At 62.7% G+C, this 18868-nt stretch overlaps 2 protein-coding genes across 5 annotated transcripts in view; both read right to left on the reverse strand.

Moving 5' to 3' along the window:
* On the reverse strand, positions 1-5200 carry LOC135578764 (skin secretory protein xP2-like). The gene is made up of 2 exons (XM_065054870.1): positions 4798-5200; positions 1-3368 (listed from the first exon to the last, which is right to left on the reverse strand). The coding sequence occupies exons 1-2, from the start codon at positions 5198-5200 to the stop codon at positions 2035-2037; spliced, it is 1737 nt and encodes a 578-aa protein (XP_064910942.1). The 3' UTR covers positions 1-2034.
* The window catches only part of AGAP3 (ArfGAP with GTPase domain, ankyrin repeat and PH domain 3), a 144977-nt gene that overhangs the window by 21782 nt on the left and 104327 nt on the right, over positions 1-18868 (reverse strand). The gene's annotated exons all lie outside the window — the stretch shown is intronic.

The raw sequence follows: 18868 nt of genomic DNA on the forward strand, positions 1-18868 counted from the left end.
GAGAGACGTGGCCTCAGCGCGGACCCGCTGCTGCCCCGAGCGCCGCGGGAGGAGGAGAAGTCCCTGTCCCCGATGCGACGTGTCCCCGGGGCCCTGCGTGAGGACAGGCTCTGCTTGGCTCTGCCCTCCCACGGGGTGCCAGCCAAAGGTGCTGAGAAAAGAGTCCTGCCCGGCGCACACCCCAGTTCCCAGAGGAACACGAGCGGGGGTCCTGGCGCAGAACCGTGTCCATGCCCAGAACCTTCACCATGGCCCCAGGCACCTGGACAAACACGATCCGGCCCTCGCCAGCGCCGACCCGCACTCCAACTTCACTCCACGTGTGGTCCCAGCGAGAGACACGGCCACGCTGTGCACTGGAGAGAGCGGAACATCACACGGGGGATGTCCAGGGGACAAACACGGAAACCCGTCTGTAAGGTGGGGTTGTGGGTGGAAAAGCCTCTTCCCACCAGCTGGAAACCCCCTGAGCTGAGCCCAGACCTTGAACCCCAAATGAAAGGAGCATTTTTTGGGACCAGAGACCATCATAGAAGACAAGGTCACTCCCGAGATTCAAAATGGGTCAAGTGTTTGTGGATTACAAGAACATCCAGAATTTCCAGAACAGTAAACAGAGCAACTCTGACAGGGAGCGAAGGTCTTGCTGCTCGGGGCTGCAATCTGTTGATGGTGACACTGTCCAGAGGGACGGTCCCGCACATCTACCACCACAGGCACCTGCGCTCCCCCAGGGCTTCCAGCGCCAGCCACCGCACCACAGCTGGAGCCAGGGAGCAAAGGACACGCGGGTCCTCCTCCCACGGCCAGAGGCAAAGCCGCGGAGCTGGGACACCCACAGAGGGCAGGGCCTGTGGAACAGCGCGGCAGCAGCGTGTCCAGCTGGGGGACACGGCCACACCTGTCCCGGCTGGGGACACATCCAGAGCTGACCCGGCTGGGGACACATCCAGAGCTGACCCGGCTGGGGGGACACATCCACACCTGTCCCGGCTGGGGACACATCCAGAGCTGATCCGGCTGGTGGGACACATCCACACCTGACCTGGCTGGGGGGACACGTCCACAGCTGACCTGGCTGGGGGGACACGTCCACACCTGACCTGTCTGGGGGACACATCCACACCTGACCTGGCTGGGGACACATCCAGAGCTGACCCGGCTGGGGGGACACGTCCACAGCCGACCTGTTCAGTGGGACACGTCCACAGCAGACTCGGCTGGTGCCGGCACGGCCCAGGATGGGCTGCAGCGGGTCCGTGTCGGAGCAGCAGGCTGGAGCGCAGATGGACGCTGGCAGGTCCCCAGCCCGATGTGCTCCAGCCAGCCCAGCGCACCTGACCCGGTCCGCAGCGTGCGAAACAGACTCAGGTCACCCGCAGAGACCCAGCGCGGCTGAGGCCGCGGGGACCCTGGGGACGGCGCTGGCCAAGCCCCGCTGGCAGGGCCCAGAGCCAGCTGCCCCAGCCGTGTCTGCAGGGACACAGGCTGCGCAGCCTTGCGGGGAACCACCAGCACCCAGCCGCCCCCCAGAGAGCCGAGTTCTGCAAAACCCCCGCGTGGAGCCCCAGGTTCTGCACCCAAAGGGACCGTTCTGCCCCTGCTGTTTCTGAAAACCGGAGAAGCGTGACTGGAACGCCGCTGGTGCCGGGCACTGCCCAGGCTGCAGCACCCAGACCCCCCTGCGACCCCGGACCCAGCGGGTGCGGATGGAGGGTGATGGAGGCACGCTGTCCGTCTGTCCCAGCTTTCTGTCCATCCCAGTGCCTCCTGTTCACTGCCAGCACAGCAGCTGCCTCCCACCCTCCTCCCCAGCACACCCAGCCCGGGCCAGACCCCCTTCCCAGCGCCCGGAGTGTGGGTGATCCCCACGGCAGGCCCTGCGGCAATGCCGGTGCCGAGCTGGCAGCCCCGCGGTGCCCGCAGCCCGGCACAGCACCAGCCCCGCTGCTCCAGCACCGCTGCCGCACTCCCCCTCCCTCCCTTGCTGAGCGCCACAGAAACACGTGTAAAACCATGACACTGACTTTGCCTCTAATTAGCCCTTAATTTACAAGACACACTCGGAAGGGTAATTAGCTGGCGCTCTGCTCCTGACTGCCGCATCCATCTCCTCTCGCCTCCTTGAGGGAGGGAGACTGCTGCCGGAGCAGCGCCCGGCGGAACCTGGGGCTGAACCCGGGGCTGAACCTGGGGCTGACCCTGGGGCTGAACCCGGGGCTGAACCCGGGGCTGAACCTTGGGCTGAACCCGGGGCTGAACCTGGGGCTGAACCCGGGGCTGAACCTTGGGCTGAACCCGGGGCTGACCCTGGGGCTGAACCTGGGGCTGAACCCGGGGCTGAACCTGGGGCTGAACCCGGGGCTGACCCTGGGGCTGAACCCGGGGCTGAACCCGGGGCTGAACCTGGGGCTGACCCTGGGGCTGAACCTTGGGCTGAACCTGGGGCTGAACCCGGGGCTGAACCCGGAGCTGAACCTGGGGCTGAACCTTGGGCTGAACCCGGGGCTGAACCTTGGGCTGAACCCGGGGCTGAACCCGGAGCTGAACCTGGGGCTGAACCCGGGGCTGAACCCGGGGCTGAACCTGGGGCTGAACCTTGGGCTGAACCCGGGGCTGAACCTTGGGCTGAACCCGGGGCTGACCCTGGGGCTGAACCTTGGGCTGAACCTTGGGCTGAACCCGGGGCTGAACCTTGGGCTGAACCCGGGGCTGACCCTGGGGCTGAACCTTGGGCTGAACCTGGGGCTGAACCCGGGGCTGGGGACGGGAACCATGCGGATGGGATGGGACGGGATGGCATGGGATGGGACAGGCCAGGCCAGGCCAGGCTGCCCCGAGCTCAGGCAGCGCCCGCTGCCCGTGCCAGGCTGCGCACCCAGAGTGCGTCCATCGCCACGGCCCAGGAGCTCCCGGGCAGAGGGAAGGTGCTGCAGAGCCCGGGCTGCCCAGATCTGCCCCCTGCACCCCCAGCCTGTGGGCACAGTGCCCCTGCCCTGACCAGAGCCAGGGACTGGCCACCCTCCAAACCTGCCCAGGGACCGACCGCGGCTCCGCAGCACCGGCAGGGGTGCGGCCAGGCCGTGGGAATGGTGCTGGCTGCAGGACAGGCAGGACAGACAGCAGGACAGACAGCAGGACAAACAGGACAGGCAGCAGACAGTCAGCCACACAGGCAGGAGGATGGACAGCAGGACAGGCAGCAGGACAGGCAGCAGGACAAACAGCAGGACAGGCAGCAGGACAGACAGCAGGACAGACAGCAGGACACAGAGCAGGACAGGCAGCAGGACAGACAGCAGGACAGACAGCAGGACACAGAGCAGGACAGGCAGCAGGACAGACAGCAGGACAGGCAGGCTGCTGAGCTCAGGTGTGCCCAGCAGCAGCCCCAGATGCCCCAAGCCCCCCGCTCAGCCCAGGCTGCCACGGCTGCGGTGACCTGTGCCGGCTCGGCAGGACGCCCAGCGAGTGCAGGACACGACGCTCAGGAAGCCACCGGCACGCTCAGAGCCCCCACCACACACCACATTAACCCCGTGCACCAACACCACCATGAGCCTCCCCAGTCGACCTCTGCTTTGCCACGGGGAAGCGGTGCCATGTGAGAACTCCATTCTGAGATGAAATGGTGCTGCCACGTTTCCAGCGCAGCTTCTGCTGCCTCCCGGTCTCCCCAGGAGGAGCCCCCGCCGCAGGGACACGGCCCCGTGGGGACCCCTGGGCTGCACAGCTCCGGCTCGTCCCGGGGGCTGCAAGGTGGTCCAAGCCGGGCTGGAGCCCTGGGGAATCGCGGCGCTCTGGAAGTGGCAGCACCGCCACTTGCTGGATGTGGTCTCTCTAAACGAGGCGAGCAAAGAGCCAGGAGAATAAAAGGCTACGTGTGAAATGGAGTGCTGCTCTGAGCCAGAGCCCCCAGAACCGAACAGTCCCCGACCCTGCCCACAGCCCCTCCAGCAAAGCTCTCCCGTCACTGTTTCCTCAGCGCCCCAAAAAGAGATCCAGTGTGGCCCCAGCAGCAGGCAAGGCCTCGAGATGCCTTCTTAAGCAAAGGCCCACTCGTGACAGCAAATGGGAAGTGACCTAAAACCAGAAGGTGATTGTGGCTGTCGGGCCACTTCAGTGAGACACCTGAACCAAAGCAAAATGGAGAGTGCATCCGTGTGTGGGTGCCCAGGGACCCCAGAAACGTGATGAGCACTGTCGGCTGGAAGGAGATGGCTCGTGGAGTCACCCCAGGATCCTTGTCAGATCTTTGGACAAACTATTTTCAACAGACACTGCCCCGCGCTGTGGCACAGGCAGAGGACACTGTTCTGCAGTGTGGCACAGGCAGAGGACACTGTTCTGCAATGTGGCACAGGCAGAGGACACTGTCCCACGCTGTGGCACAGTCAGAGGACACTGTTCTGCAGTGTGGCACAGGCAGAGGACACTGTCCCACGCTGTGGCACAGGCAGAGGACACTGTTCTGCAGTGTGGCACAGCCAGAGGACACTGCCCCGCAGTGTGGCACAGGCAGAGGACACTGTTCTGCAGTGTGGCACAGCCAGAGGACACTGTTCTGCAGTGTGGCACAGGCAGAGGACACTGTTCTGCAATGTGGCACAGCCAGAGGACACTGTCCCGCGCTGTGGCACAGCCAGAGGACACTGTCCCGCGCTGTGGCACAGCCAGAGGACACTGTCCCGCGCTGTGGCACTGGCTGCCAGCCCAGCGGTGTGGACCACGCTAGAGACCAGTCCTCATCCCCCGTGGGGACACCCGGCACAAAGCAAACCCTGTTTTCTCCCGCACTGTGGCAGCCAATGGCGCACTGCAGACTAACGCTATTCACCGCCTGCCAAACCACTGCCAAAGAGCCGGCAGCTACCACTGCCCCGTAACCAAACTCAGAGGTGCTTGCTGCCAACTGGCCATCCTTCATTCCAAACAAAAACGGGAATGACTGCTCGTCAGCTTGGTGTGCTGGCTCCCAAGTACCCCGCAGTTTGGCAGCCGGAGCAGGTCCCACAGCGTCCCCAAAAGCCACGTACGTGGGGCAGCCGCTCCGGTCCCACGGCGTGCCCGGGGCTGGATGGTACCCAGCTCCAGCTGGTGGGAACTCCTCAGCTCCAGAAACCAGCTGGTTCTCGCGGGCGCTGGGAGCCGGGGAGCCTGCTGCAGCTCCTGCCGGCGGCATCCCTGCTGGCACGGCCATAACTCACCGCGGCCCGCCAACAGGGCCCCGCTGCTGCGCAGGAATGCAGCTGCCCCGGCAGCACCGCGGCGCCGCTCCCAGAGCTCCCACACCACGAGCGGGGCCGGAGCCAGCAGACTGCCGCGCTGGTTTTCTGAACCAAGTACCACACGCGGTTTTGCTGGTCACACTCGGTTCCTTCCTCTTGAACAATCCCTACCAGCAATGAGGCCAGAAAATGTAGGCTAGGACTCAGCAGAAGACGCGCCATTTGAAAGACATGGGCTCCCAAGTTCTCCCCGGAGATGGCGCAGCCCCGCGAGCACGGCGGGCGGTGATCCGGGGCGACAGGCGTCCTTCCCAGCCTGCCGGCAGCCAACGGCTCTGAAACCGCGCTCCAAACCGCGGGCGGCTGAGATTCCCAGCCCCGCTCCTTCGCAGGGCCACCGGGACCTGCCAGCTGCGCGCGGTGGGAGCCGCGCTCCGACACGGGGACTCTCCCCCTTTCCCAGCACGGCGTTCCAAGAGCACCGTTTTGGACACACACACGTGGTGAGGATGTAACACCACAGCTCCTGCCAAGGCTAATCATGGTGGGTATGACCCACCAGGACAAACAGCTCCGCGCCGTCTGGACATCTCTGCGAGGACCGAAAAACCAAGCTGCCTGCAGCAGGACGGAAAGAGCTACCATGACACCGTCCTACACCCCCACCTCCCGGCCAAAACTCAGAGACAAGCCAAGGCACCCCAAGGCAACACGCCAGACTCGCCGCTGGTGCAGACGGTGGCTGATCCTATGTCAGAGCCAGCGGGACCCCAGCAAACCGGAGGAACTTGCGAACAGGTTCTGCAGATACAGCCGCTCCACAGCCCGGGTTGCCGGCCTGGGAGGTGCAGGAGCCGCAGTTCCCCTGTCCCGCAGCCCCAGCCCCGCAGCCCCAGCTCCCCCATCCTGCAGCCCCAGCCCCGCAGCCCCAGCTCTCCCCATCCTGCAGCCCCAGCTCCCCCGTCCTGCAGCCCCAGCTCCCCCATCCTGCAGCCCCAGCCCCGCAGCCCCAGCTCCCCCCATCCTGCAGCCCCAGCTCCCCCCATCCTGCAGCCCCAGCTCCCCCTGTCCTGCAGCCCCAGCTCCCCCTGTCCTGCAGCCCCAGCTCCCCAGTTCCGCAGCCCCAGCCCCCCCCATCCTGCAGCCCCAGCCCCGCAGCCCCAGCTCCCCAATCCTGCAGCCCCAGCTCCCCAGTTCTGCAGCCCCAGCTCCCCCGTCCTGCAGCCCCAGCTCCCCGGCCCCACAGAGCTCGGGTGCCCAGGTCGTGGGGCCCAGGGGGATTCACGAGGACAGCAGGGGACAGCGCCCCGGGACAGGGAGCCAGGAGAGGCAGAAGGAGCCCTCTGACTGTCTGAGCTTTTCTGTGTGGCATAAAATTACACCATAGGTCTTCCACTAATTTACTCCTGCCTGAACTACAACGTATCTTTCAGAAAATCTTCTAATCCTGATTAGAATATTGTCAGTGACAGAGAAATCACAGCAACTCTTGATAAGTAGTTCCAGTGGTTAATTACTCTCACTGTCAAAATTTGCACCTTATTTCTAGGCTGAATTGTCTTGCTCCAGAAACCCATCATTGGAGCTCGGTATATTTTTATCTGATAAAGAGCTCTCTATTACCAAATTTTTGTTGCTCTACAGGTATTTACAGATGGTGTTGAAATAATGTCTTAACCTTCTATTTGATAAACTAAACAGAGCCCCTTGAATTTTTCGCTACAAGACGCATTTTGCCAGCACCTCACAGTTTCCACAGCTATTCCCTGAGCCTCCAGTGCATGGGAATGAGCCACCTCATTCTGCGGCCCATGGAACCCGCGCCCTCCAGCCCAGCAGTCCCGTCCCTCCCAGGACCGACAGCCACCTCCAGCCCAGCAGTCCCGTCCCTCCCAGGACCGACAGGCACCTCCAGCCCAGCAGTCCTGTCCCTCCCAGGACCGACAGGCACCTCCAGCCCAGCAGTCCTGTCCCTCCCAGGACCGACAGCCACCTCCAGCCCAGCAGTCCTGTCCCTCCCAGGACCGACAGCCACCTCCAGCCCAGCAGTCCTGTCCCTCCCAGGACCGACAGCCACCTCCAGCCCAGCAGTCCTGTCCCTCCCAGGACCGACAGCCACCTCCAGCCCAGCAGTCCCGTCCCTCCCAGGACCGACAGCCACCTCCAGCCCAGCAGTCCTGTCCCTCCCAGGACCGACAGCCACCTCCAGCCCACCAGTCCTGTCCAGCCCAGGACCGACAGCCACCTCCAGCCCAGCAGTCCTGTCCCTCCCAGGACCGACAGCCACCTCCAGCCCACCAGTCCTGTCCAGCCCAGGACCGACAGCCACCTCCAGCCCAGCAGTCCTGTCCCTCCCAGGACCGACAGCCACCTCCAGCCCAGCAGTGCTGTCCCTCCCAGGACCGACAGCCACCTCCAGCCCAGCAGTCCTGTCCCTCCCAGGACCGACAGCCACCTCCAGCCCAGCAGTCCTGTCCCTCCCAGGACCGACAGCCACCTCCAGCCCAGCAGTCCTGTCCCTCCCAGGACTGACAGCCACCTCCAGCCCAGCAGTCCTGTCCCTCCCAGGACCGACAGCCACCTCCAGCCCAGCAGTCCTGTCCCTCCCAGGACCAACAGTCACCTCCAGCCCAGCAGTCCTGTCCAGCCCAGGACCGACAGGCACCTCCAGCCCAGCAGTCCTGTCCCTCCCAGGACCGACAGGCACCTCCAGCCCAGCAGTGCTGTCCCTCCCAGGACCGACAGTCACCTCCAGCCCAGCAGTCCTGTCCCTCCCAGGACCGACAGGCACCTCCAGCCCAGCAGTCCTGTCCAGCCCAGGACCGACAGCCACCATCAGCCCTTCCCAAAGGCCACAGCCACAGCTTCTAAACTGCTGAGCTACATCAGACTCGCTGATTCCCACACGTCTGCATCTCCCGCTTGCTGCTCATTTATCCGTCGTTCTGCCTCTTTCCAGACACCGCACAAAGTGCCCACTGAACACTTTTCTTCTTTATTCACCATTGTACTATTGACACCCCGTAGTGAACAAATGCTGGTTTGGGTTCCTAATAAACTCGAAGAAACCTTGTCACTGTCTTTAACTCTGCTGGTCACCTCTTCTGCATCCCTTGTGCAAGCACGGTACGTGGAACGAGCCGAGAGCGGGCGCTGAGCTGGGAAATGAGCTGCAGACACTAACCCAGCACCGTCATCGGCCTGTGATGGGGAGTGTCCTGAACACGAGATGAGGCACTTGGTAGGATGTATGAGCAGTGACTGTTCTCATGATGCACGGGTCAAAAGTACCCGTTACAGTGACCAAGATGCCGTAGCCAAGGCGGGTGCTGCGGCAGCTCCGCAGGGACAGGGCGCGGGGACGGGTACCGGGATGGGTAGCGGGATGGGTACTGGGACTGGTACCGGGGACGGGTACCAGGGATGGGTACTGGGACTGGTACCAGGGACGGGTACCGGGCATGGGTACTGGGACTGGTACCATGGATGGGTACTGGGGGATGGGTACCGGGACAGGTACCGGGGATGGGTACTGGGGGATGGGTACCGGGACAGGTACCGGGGATGGGTATCGGGATGGGCTGTGTCCCACGCGGACACACGCCGGGGGCACGGGACCTGCTCCGAGCCCACACGCAGGACGGGTCTGTTTTTGAGGAACGAGGTTTCCCGCAGGAGTGCGGCTGCGGGGGCGCCGGGCTGGGGCAGACGCCCGCGGCAGCTCTGGCTGTGCCGGCAGCCCCCGTGTGCCACCGGTGCCGCTGGGTGGCTGTGCCAGCAGCTGTGGGTGCCTGGGCTCTTATCCCGTCCGTGACTTTGCTTCTAAGTTCCTGAATCACCAGCATAATTAGCTAACAGCACTTCACTTCTTCCCTGACCTGGCGGGTCCGCAGCGCGGCCTGGGACGCCGGGGCACACGGTGTGTGACTTGGTGGCAGCGCCGGACCCAGATAAGCGGGGAAACGAGCCCTTTGTGCGAGCCTGGGAACGCCGGGAGCGGGAGCGCTTCCAGAGGCATCGGGGTCACCGCGAGGGCTGCTCGCCGGCGGACGCTGGACTGGCCCGGGCTGCTGGCCGCGGCTGGCCCGGCAGCACCGTGCCGGGGTCACACCGTCCACCTGCCGCAGCCTTGTGCGCCATTCCCGTCCATCGCTTCGGAGTGTTGCTGTGGCCTTATTGCTTCTTACATACCCACAGACACACACGACACAAAACACACCCCACGATTCCGCTCCTGTGCATCCCCCGCCACCTGGACAGAGAGGGCACGAGTAGCTCACGTCTCCTCTTTACCCACGTTAGTACCTCTTTAAGCAGTGCAATCTTCCTTCTGATCTTAACTTTTTGGTATCCAGTAAAATGTTCTTTAAAAACTCCTAATTATGCCTCACATCTTCTTTCTGTTCAAGTTCTTTCTCCCAAATGATCTGGCTCATAATTGCTTTCAGCTTTGTGAAATTGGCTCGGATATATTTTTGTGTGCAGGCGTCCGTGTGTGTTTAATACTCTCCGACACACTGCAGAGCAGCACCAGGACACACCAGGACACACCAGGACACACCAGGACACACTGTGGACACACTGCGGAGCAGCACCAGGACACACTATGGAGCAGCACCAGGACACACTGCGGAGCAGCACCAGGACACACTATGGAGCAGCACCAGGACACACTGCAGAGCAGCACCAGGACACACTGCAGAGCAGCACCAGGACACACTGTGGAGCAGCACCAGGACACACTGCAGAGCAGCACCAGGACACACTGCGGAGCAGCACCAGGACACACTGTGGAGCAGCACCAGGACACACTATGGAGCAGCACCAGGACACACTGCAGAGCAGCACCAGGACACACTGCAGAGCAGCACCAGGACACACTGCGGAGCAGCACCAGGACACACTATGGAGCAGCACCAGGACACACTGCAGAGCAGCACCAGGACACACTGCAGAGCAGCACCAGGACACACTGCAGAGCAGCACCAGGACACACTATGGAGCAGCACCAGGACACACTATGGAGCAGCACCAGGACACACTATGGAGCAGCACCAGGACACACTGCAGAGCAGCACCAGGACACACTGCGGAGCAGCACCAGGACACACTATGGAGCAGCACCAGGACACACTGCAGAGCAGCACCAGGACACACTGCAGAGCAGCACCAGGACACACTATGGAGCAGCACCAGGACACACTATGGAGCAGCACCAGGACACACTGCAGAGCAGCACCAGGACACACTGTGGAGCAGCACCAGGACACACTGCAGAGCAGCACCAGGACACACTGCAGAGCAGCACCAGGACACACTGCGGAGCAGCACCAGGACACACTATGGAGCAGCACCAGGACACACTGCAGAGCAGCACCAGGACACACTGCAGAGCAGCACCAGGACACACTATGGAGCAGCACCAGGACACACTATGGAGCAGCACCAGGACACACTGCAGAGCAGCACCAGGACACACTGTGGAGCAGCACCAGGACACACTGCAGAGCAGCACCAGGACACACTGCAGAGCAGCACCAGGACACACTGCGGAGCAGCACCAGGACACACTATGGAGCAGCACCAGGACACACTGCAGAGCAGCACCAGGACACACTGCAGAGCAGCACCAGGACACACTATGGAGCAGCACCAGGACACACTATGGAGCAGCACCAGGACACACTGCAGAGCAGCACCAGGACACACTGTGGAGCAGCACCAGGACACACTGCAGAGCAGCACCAGGACACACTGCAGAGCAGCACCAGGACACACTGCGGAGCAGCACCAGGTCTGCAGGGTCCCGGGAGGGGACAGAGTGATCAGGGTTTGGCTCTGGCAGCCAGAGCACACCCGTGTCTCTGGGCAGGCCCTGACAACAGCCAGAATACCCGGTACACAACACCCGGTGTGCGGCGAGGCTGTGATGGGGCGAGTCCCTCCCTGGGACAGCAGAGCCGCGTGTGCCGGCGGCGCGGGCGGCAGCGCCGGAGAGCGGAGCAAACACGGGGGCTCCGGAAGGGCGAGCTGGCAGGGGCGCGGGTGACAGCAAAGGACGCGAGCGTGTCCTGTACAAGCGCTCTCCCTGCCCCTCTCCTTGTGTGGCACAAGCGCTGTCTGTATGGCAGACAGCACGGTTTCTGGAAGAGGTGCTCAGTCCAGCCCAGAACACCAGCCTCCCTGTCCCCACGGCCTCCCTGGCAACACGGGGCAAGTTCTTTACACAGATATTGTCACAGGTGGCTACTAATTATCCTCTCTCTGTTCTTCCAGGTGCCCTGTGCAAGACACCCGGAGCCAGATGTTCGGAGATGCAGGATGCTCAGGGGCAGCCGATGGCTCCGGCTCGCTGCCCTGCTGACAGCGCCGCGTCCCCAGGCCGGGCTTGGATCACACAGCGGCTCGTCTGCCCTGCTCTTCCCTCTCCTCTCCTCTCTTCTCCCTCTCCTCCCTCGCTGAGGCCTTTATCCCTGTTCAGCCCTGCAGTGCACAGCTCCTTTAGTGTTCTAGCAAGTAATAAGTGTATCAAGTCCCAGTAATTATCTCTAATTAGGGTTAGTGATTATACTGTTGGGTTGGGAAAAATCAATCTCTGGTTTCCCATCAGGGAGGGCAGAGAGAGTCGGGTGGGGAGGGGAGCGGGCGCTGGCAGCTCCCCCCTGTGCTGTGACCCTGTGCTGTGACCCTGCACTGTGACCCCCCTGTGCTGTGACCCTGTGCTGTGACCCTGTGCTGTGATCCTGTGCTGTGACCCTGTGATCCTGTGCTGTGACCCTGTGCTGTGACCCTGTGCTGTGATCCTGTGCTGTGACCCTGTGCTGTGATCCTGTGCTGCGACCCTGTGCTGTGATCCTGTGCTGCGACCCTGTGCTGTGATCCTGTGCTGTGACCCTGTGCTGTGATCCTGTGCTGCGACCCTCCTGTGCTGTGACCCTGTGCTGTGATCCTGCGCTGCGACCCTGTGCTGTGATCCTGTGCTGTGACCCTGTGCTGTGATCCTGTGCTGCGACCCTCCTGTGCTGTGATCCTGTGCTGTGATCCTGCGCTGCGATCCTGTGCTGTGATCCTGTGCTGTGACCCTGTGCTGTGACCCTGTGCTGTGATCCTGTGCTGTGACCCTGTGCTGTGATCCTGTGCTGCGACCCTGTGCTGTGATCCTGTGCTGCGACCCTGTGCTGTGATCCTGTGCTGTGACCCTGTGCTGTGATCCTGTGCTGCGACCCTCCTGTGCTGTGACCCTGTGCTGTGATCCTGCGCTGCGACCCTGTGCTGTGATCCTGTGCTGTGACCCTGTGCTGTGATCCTGTGCTGCGACCCTCCTGTGCTGTGATCCTGTGCTGTGATCCTGCGCTGCGATCCTGTGCTGTGATCCTGTGCTGTGACCCTGTGCTGTGACCCTGTGCTGTGATCCTGTGCTGTGACCCTGTGCTGTGATCCTGTGCTGTGATCCTGTGCTGCGACCCTCCTGTGCTGTGATCCTGCGTGGTGGCCGCTGGGCATGGCCTGGCTCTGCGTGGTGGCCATTGGGCACGGCATGGCTCTGTGCGGTGGCCATTGGGCACGGCATGGCTCTGTGCGGGGGCCGCTGGGCATGGCCTGGCTCTGCGCGGTGGCTGCTGGTCAGGGGCAGCTGGAGGAGGAGCCGCCGGGGCAGCGTGTCAGAGCAGCTGCCTTTGGAGAGCTCTGGATATCGTGTCCGTGACGCCGGCGTTGGGGTCTGTGCGCTGGGGCCCCGGGAGCACACACAGCGCCGGGCAGCGAGCAGCTCTGCAACGCGCGCCGAGACAGAGCAGGCGTGCACGGAACCCTCGGGCACTCGGCAGCTCGGCACGGAGAGCGGCAGTCAGATCTCGGGCAAAGGATGCGGCAAGGAGCAGAGCGGGTCCGAACCAAGAAGGTGCTGCCGCTCCCCCGTGCCTGCAGAGAGCCCCGGCCCCCACCCCCATTGCCAGGGCTGGGCGGCAGGCTCTGCGGCTCCCGGGCGCGGGGCAGCCCCCGCTCTGCCCGGCACAGGTCCTGCCCGCCGGCCCCGCGGCACAGCGGCTGGGAGGGAGCACCAGCCCTCTGCAGGCCAGCGAGAGGTGAAGCCAGCGCGCTCAAGGCAGTGGGATCACCAGCTCCCCGAGAACGGCAGCGTCTCCGCAAACACCCGCCGAGTGACCAGTGGCGCTGGAAAATGAGGCGTCAGAAAGAGCTCTTCTGTTCGACCGACGGGTGACCCGTACTTCCACACGACAGCTCCAGCGCAGATCAAACGGCCCTGCAGCCGGAGCGAGGACAGACCCGAGGAACGCGGGCTGCGGGCAGGAGCTGCTGCAGGCTGTACACAGGCTGTACGCACTGTACACAGACCATACACACAATGTACACACACTATACAGACCCTACACAGGCTGTACACAGGCTGTACAGACCATACACAGGCTGTACAGAGATCGTACACAGACCATACACAAGCTGTACACGGGCTGTACACAGACCAGACAAAGACCGTACACAGGCCGTACACAGACTGTACACAGGCTGTACACAGACCATACACAGACCATACACGGACTGTACACAGGCCGTACACAGACTGTACACAGGCTGTACACAGACCATACACAGACCATACACAGACCATACACAGACTGTACACAGGCTGTACACAGACTGTACACAGACCATACACAGACCATACACAGACTGTACGCAGGCTGTACACAGGCTGTACACAGGTCGCGCACAGACTGTACACAGACCATGCACAGGCTGTACACAGGACGCACACATACTGTACACAGGCCGTACACCGGCTGTACACAGGCTGTACACAGACCATACACAGACCATACACAGACTGTACACAGGCTGTACACAGACTGTACACAGGACGTACACCGGCTGTACACAGGGTTTCGTACGGGATTCCATCTGAGCTGCTCCTGGCTGCTGTGCCTCACAGATACCCCCGTCCCTCCTCTCTTGGCTGGTGCAAACACGACCCAAACGGCACAAGTCGGTACCGCCCCGCGTGCTCCCGCAGAGCCCGGGACCGCGGCCGAGCTGCCCGCGCGCCCCCGCTGCAGCGCAGGCGCTCGGCAGTTCCAGCCGGCGTGCCGCAGCGTGCGCGGTGCAGACCCGCGGGGCTGGAAACGCCTTCGCCGCTCCAGATAAGCCTCAAACACCTCCGTGCCTCGGATTTCACCCTGGCAGGAAGCGTCTCCTTCCTCCCACAAGGGCAGACTCATCCCGGAACAGCCATTGCGCTGCCTGCCCGCAGTGACTCAGCTGGACGCCTGCGGGGACGTAAAACCACAGGAGCGCCTAAGGACGCCATGGGTTGCGATGCCATAAATACTAATGCCACCATGACACGGCATGTCCTGATCGAGGCTGTGACAGTGGCCTTGCTCAGCAGTTCAGGAAGCACGACGCAGGGCTGTCCCTGTCCCGGGGACCCGCGGTGCCAGGGCTGCCGTGCCGCGGGGAAGCAGAACGCTGCACCGCCACTCCTGCTCGGGACACGGGAAACAGAGATGCCAGCAGCCAGTCACCCCGAGCCCCCGGCAAACCCAGGGGACACCCGAGTCCCCGCTGCCAGGGCCCTGGGGGTGGCAGGACCTGTGTGGTGGTCCCTGTGCTGGCACCTGCCAGCACAGCCAGAGACACCGAGGCCTCTACGAGAGCTGGGGAGGAGCCCAAGTTCATGGACACTCTGAAACGTTCAGAAAATTAACCCTTTCATGAGTACGGAAAGTCGTAAACCACCAAAGACGTTACACATAACCGAGTCTCCCGAGCAGCGAGAGGACGCGCATCCCGAATGTCCGACCCAGGGTTGTGCAGGAACAGCCGCGGTGCCGACCCACAGGTGACCCCTCCAAACCCGTGTCACCCTCCATCAGCCACAGCGTCCCGGGGGGCCCTGCGCTCAGAGGGGGCCACGAGTGATGTGTGGGGGCAGGAGGACAGGGACCAGGCAGGCAGCGCCACTCCTGCCCTGCCCGGCACGCAGCGGGGAGCGCTGGCACTGGCGGCACCGGCAGCTCCGGCTCCAGCCACAGCGGCCTCGGCTCAGGACAGGACAGCCCGGCAGTTCACTCGTCTGAGCAGCCTCCGAGCACACGAACGGGTGAGACCGAACACAACCCTGACGTGCCGCAGCCACCACGGGCTGCCCGGTTCCCCGCACCAGGCTGGGGCTGCGGTTCGCTCGGGCACCGCTGGCACCTCTCATGTTCAGCAACCGCGGCTCGGAAGAGCCCATCCCTGTGGTGTGTGGGGACAACGCGCAGCACGGGCTGTGGTGCCATCCCATGAGTGTCACCTCGTGCAGGCTCAAAGGGGACGGCCGCAGGCAGTGCGGCGTGTGTCCTGCCACACTGAGGACAGCGGCCCGAGAGACCGGGCAGCGCGTGTCCTGCCACAGCGAGGACAGCGGCCCAGGGACCGGGCAGCGTGTGTCCTGCCACACTGAGGACAGCGGCCCGAGGGACCGGGCAGCGTGTGTCCTGCCACACTGAGGACAGCGGCCCAGGGACCGGGCAGCGTGTGTCCTGCCACACTGAGGACAGCGGCCCGAGAGACCGGGCAGCGTGTGTCCTGCCACACTGAGGACAGCGGCCCAGGGACCGGGCAGCGTGTGTCCTGCCACACTGAGGACAGCGGCCCGAGGGACCGGGCAGCGCGTGTCCTGCCACACTGAGGACAGCGGCCCGAGGGACCGGGCAGCGCAGGGCCGGCCCGGGCGATGAGCGCGGTGCTCCGGTGCCTGCAGGAGCCCTGACGGATTCCCTGCAGGGTCAGGGTCCCCAGAAGAACAAGGCAGCAGGGGAAGCAGGGGCAGCCCAAGGTTAAGGAGCCGAATATTTCCTTTGGGGACCCGGGATCTCATCCAGGCGCTGCTGCGAATCTCCCAGAACTACCGTTCGAGTCACTTATACCAACACTTGTCAGAACCAGCCACTAATAGCGTGTTCCGCCTGCTCTGAGTGCGCAGGTGGAGGCTGAGGGCTGGTAAACAGGAGCTCGGTGCTCACAGCTACACTGCAAGGGGCTAAAAAAGGCAAAGTTCTTGGGAAAGAAAAAGCAATTGTTGGGCTCTGAACTGGCGGCACAGAGCAGAGGCTTTTGACAATTCTGGCTTTATCTTCTTTGCCTGTTTCCCTCCTTTAGAAAAAAATAATACTGGCTGAGAGACCAGAGCTACAACGCTTGGAACGACGACACGCAGTGTGACTCTGGTGTGCCCTGGAGAAACACAACCCCTGCACACGCACCTCCAGGATCAGTGTAACCCCTGCACACACGGCTCCAGGATCAGTGTAACCCCTGCACACGCACCTCCAGGCTCAGTGTAACCCCTGCACACGCGGCTCCAGAATCAGTGTAACCCCTGCACACACAGCTCCAGGATCAGTGCAACCCCTGCACACGCGGCTCCAGGATCAGTGTAACCCCTGCACACGTGGCTCCAGGATCAGTGCAACCCCTGCACACACAGCTCCAGGATCAGTGTAACCCCTGCACACACGGCTCCAGGATCAGTGTAACCCCTGCACACACGGCTCCAGGATCAGTGTAACCCCTGCACACACGGCTCCAGGCTCAGTGTAACCCCTGCACACACGGCTCCAGGATCAGTGTAACCCCTGCACACACGGCTCCAGGCTCAGTGTAACCCCTGCACACACGGCTCCAGGCTCAGTGTAACCCCTGCACACACGGCTCCAGGCTCAGTGTAACCCCTGCACACGCGGCTCCAGGCTCAGTGTAACCCCTGCACACGCGGCTCCAGGATCAGTGTAACCCCTGCACACGCGGCTCCAGGATCAGTGTAACCCCTGCACACACGGCTCCAGGCTCAGTGTAACCCCTGCACACGCGGCTCCAGGATCAGTGTAACCCCTGCACACGCGGCTCCAGGATCAGTGTAACCCCTGCACACGCGGCTCCAGGATCAGTGTAACCCCTGCACACGCGGCTCCAGGATCAGTGTAACCCCTGCACACACGGCTCCAGGATCAGTGTAACCCCTGCACACGCGGCTCCAGGATCAGTGTAACCCCTGCACACGCGGCTCCAGGATCAGTGTAACCCCTGCACACGCGGCTCCAGGATCAGTGTAACCCCTGCACACACGGCTCCAGGCTCAGTGTAACCCCTGCACACGCGGCTCCAGGATCAGTGTAACCCCTGCACACGCGGCTCCAGGATCAGTGTAACCCCTGCACACACGGCTCCAGGATCAGTGTAACCCCTGCACACACAGCTCCAGGATCAGTGTAACCCCTGCACACACGGCTCCAGGATCAGTGTAACCCCTGCACACGCGGCTCCAGGATCAGTGTAACCCCTGCACACACGGCTCCAGGCTCAGTGTAACCCCTGCACACACAGCTCCAGGATCAGTGCAACCCCTGCACACACGGCTCCAGGCTCAGTGTAACCCCTGCACACATGGCTCCAGGATCAGTGTAACCCCTGCACACACGGCTCCAGGATCAGTGCAACCCCTGCACACACGGCTCCAGGCTCAGTGTAACCCCTGCACACACGGCTCCAGGATCAGTGTAACCCCTGCACACACGGCTCCAGGCTCAGTGTAACCCCTGCACACGCGGCTCCAGGATCAGTGTAACCCCTGCACACGCGGCTCCAGGATCAGTGTAACCCCTGCACACACGGCTCCAGGCTCAGTGTAACCCCTGCACACACGGCTCCAGGATCAGTGTAACCCCTGCACACACAGCTCCAGGATCAGTGCAACCCCTGCACACACGGCTCCAGGATCAGTGTAACCCCTGCACACACAGCTCCAGGTCAGTGCAACCCCTGCACACGCGGCTCCAGGATCAGTGTAACCCCTGCACACGCGGCTCCAGGATCAGTGTAACCCCTGCACACACGGCTCCAGGATCAGTGTAACCCCTGCACACACAGCTCCAGGTCAGTGCAACCCCTGCACACGCGGCTCCAGGATCAGTGTAACCCCTGCACACGCGGCTCCAGGATCAGTGTAACCCCTGCACACACGGCTCCAGGATCAGTGTAACCCCTGCACACGCGGCTCCAGGATCAGTGTAACCCCTGCACACACAGCTCCAGGATCAGTGCAACCCCTGCACACGCGGCTTCAGGATCAGTGTAACCCCTGCACACACGGCTCCAGGCTCAGTGTAACCCCTGCACACACGGCTCCAGGATCAGTGTAACCCCTGCGCACGCGGCTCCAGGCTCAGTCGGATCTGTCCTCCTACTTCAGGCAGCCAGATAAACATTCCTAGGATGTCACCACATGAATGTTACACGGAATTTGTAATATTTATAATATACATACGAATTTGCAGTATTTTATACATGATTCATGATGCAAAGTATTAATTACAGATAAATTTTACTAAATCCCTGATCTTGGCTTCATCTCCAGACTGCAAACAACCCCTGAACGTATGACTGGGAAGGACGAAGGTCCCAGGCTGACAAGCGCAGACGGACCCTCATTGTCTCTTCAGCTCTAGCGTCCCCACGTCCCAAGGGCCCTGAGCAGGGACCCCTGGCGCAGCACGTCCAGAGGGGGAAGGAGCGTGTCCACCCGGGCGACAGCACTGCACAGCCCTGGGACACTGCACAGCCCTGGGACACTGCACAGC

Source organism: Columba livia, chromosome 2 (genome assembly GCF_036013475.1).
Source record: "Columba livia isolate bColLiv1 breed racing homer chromosome 2, bColLiv1.pat.W.v2, whole genome shotgun sequence".
NCBI lineage: Eukaryota > Metazoa > Chordata > Aves > Columbiformes > Columbidae > Columba > Columba livia.

Bases quoted from the DNA above. Each gene is read 5' to 3' on its own strand.
- LOC135578764 (XM_065054870.1), bottom strand. From the start codon at position 5,200: ATGGCCGTGCCAGCAGGGATGCCGCCGGCAGGAGCTGCAGCAGGCTCC. The intron at 3,369-4,797 runs GTGCGGGAGAAA...GGCACACCTGAG, and splicing joins GTGCGCCATTGGCTGCCACA to CTCAGCAGCCTGCCTGTCCT.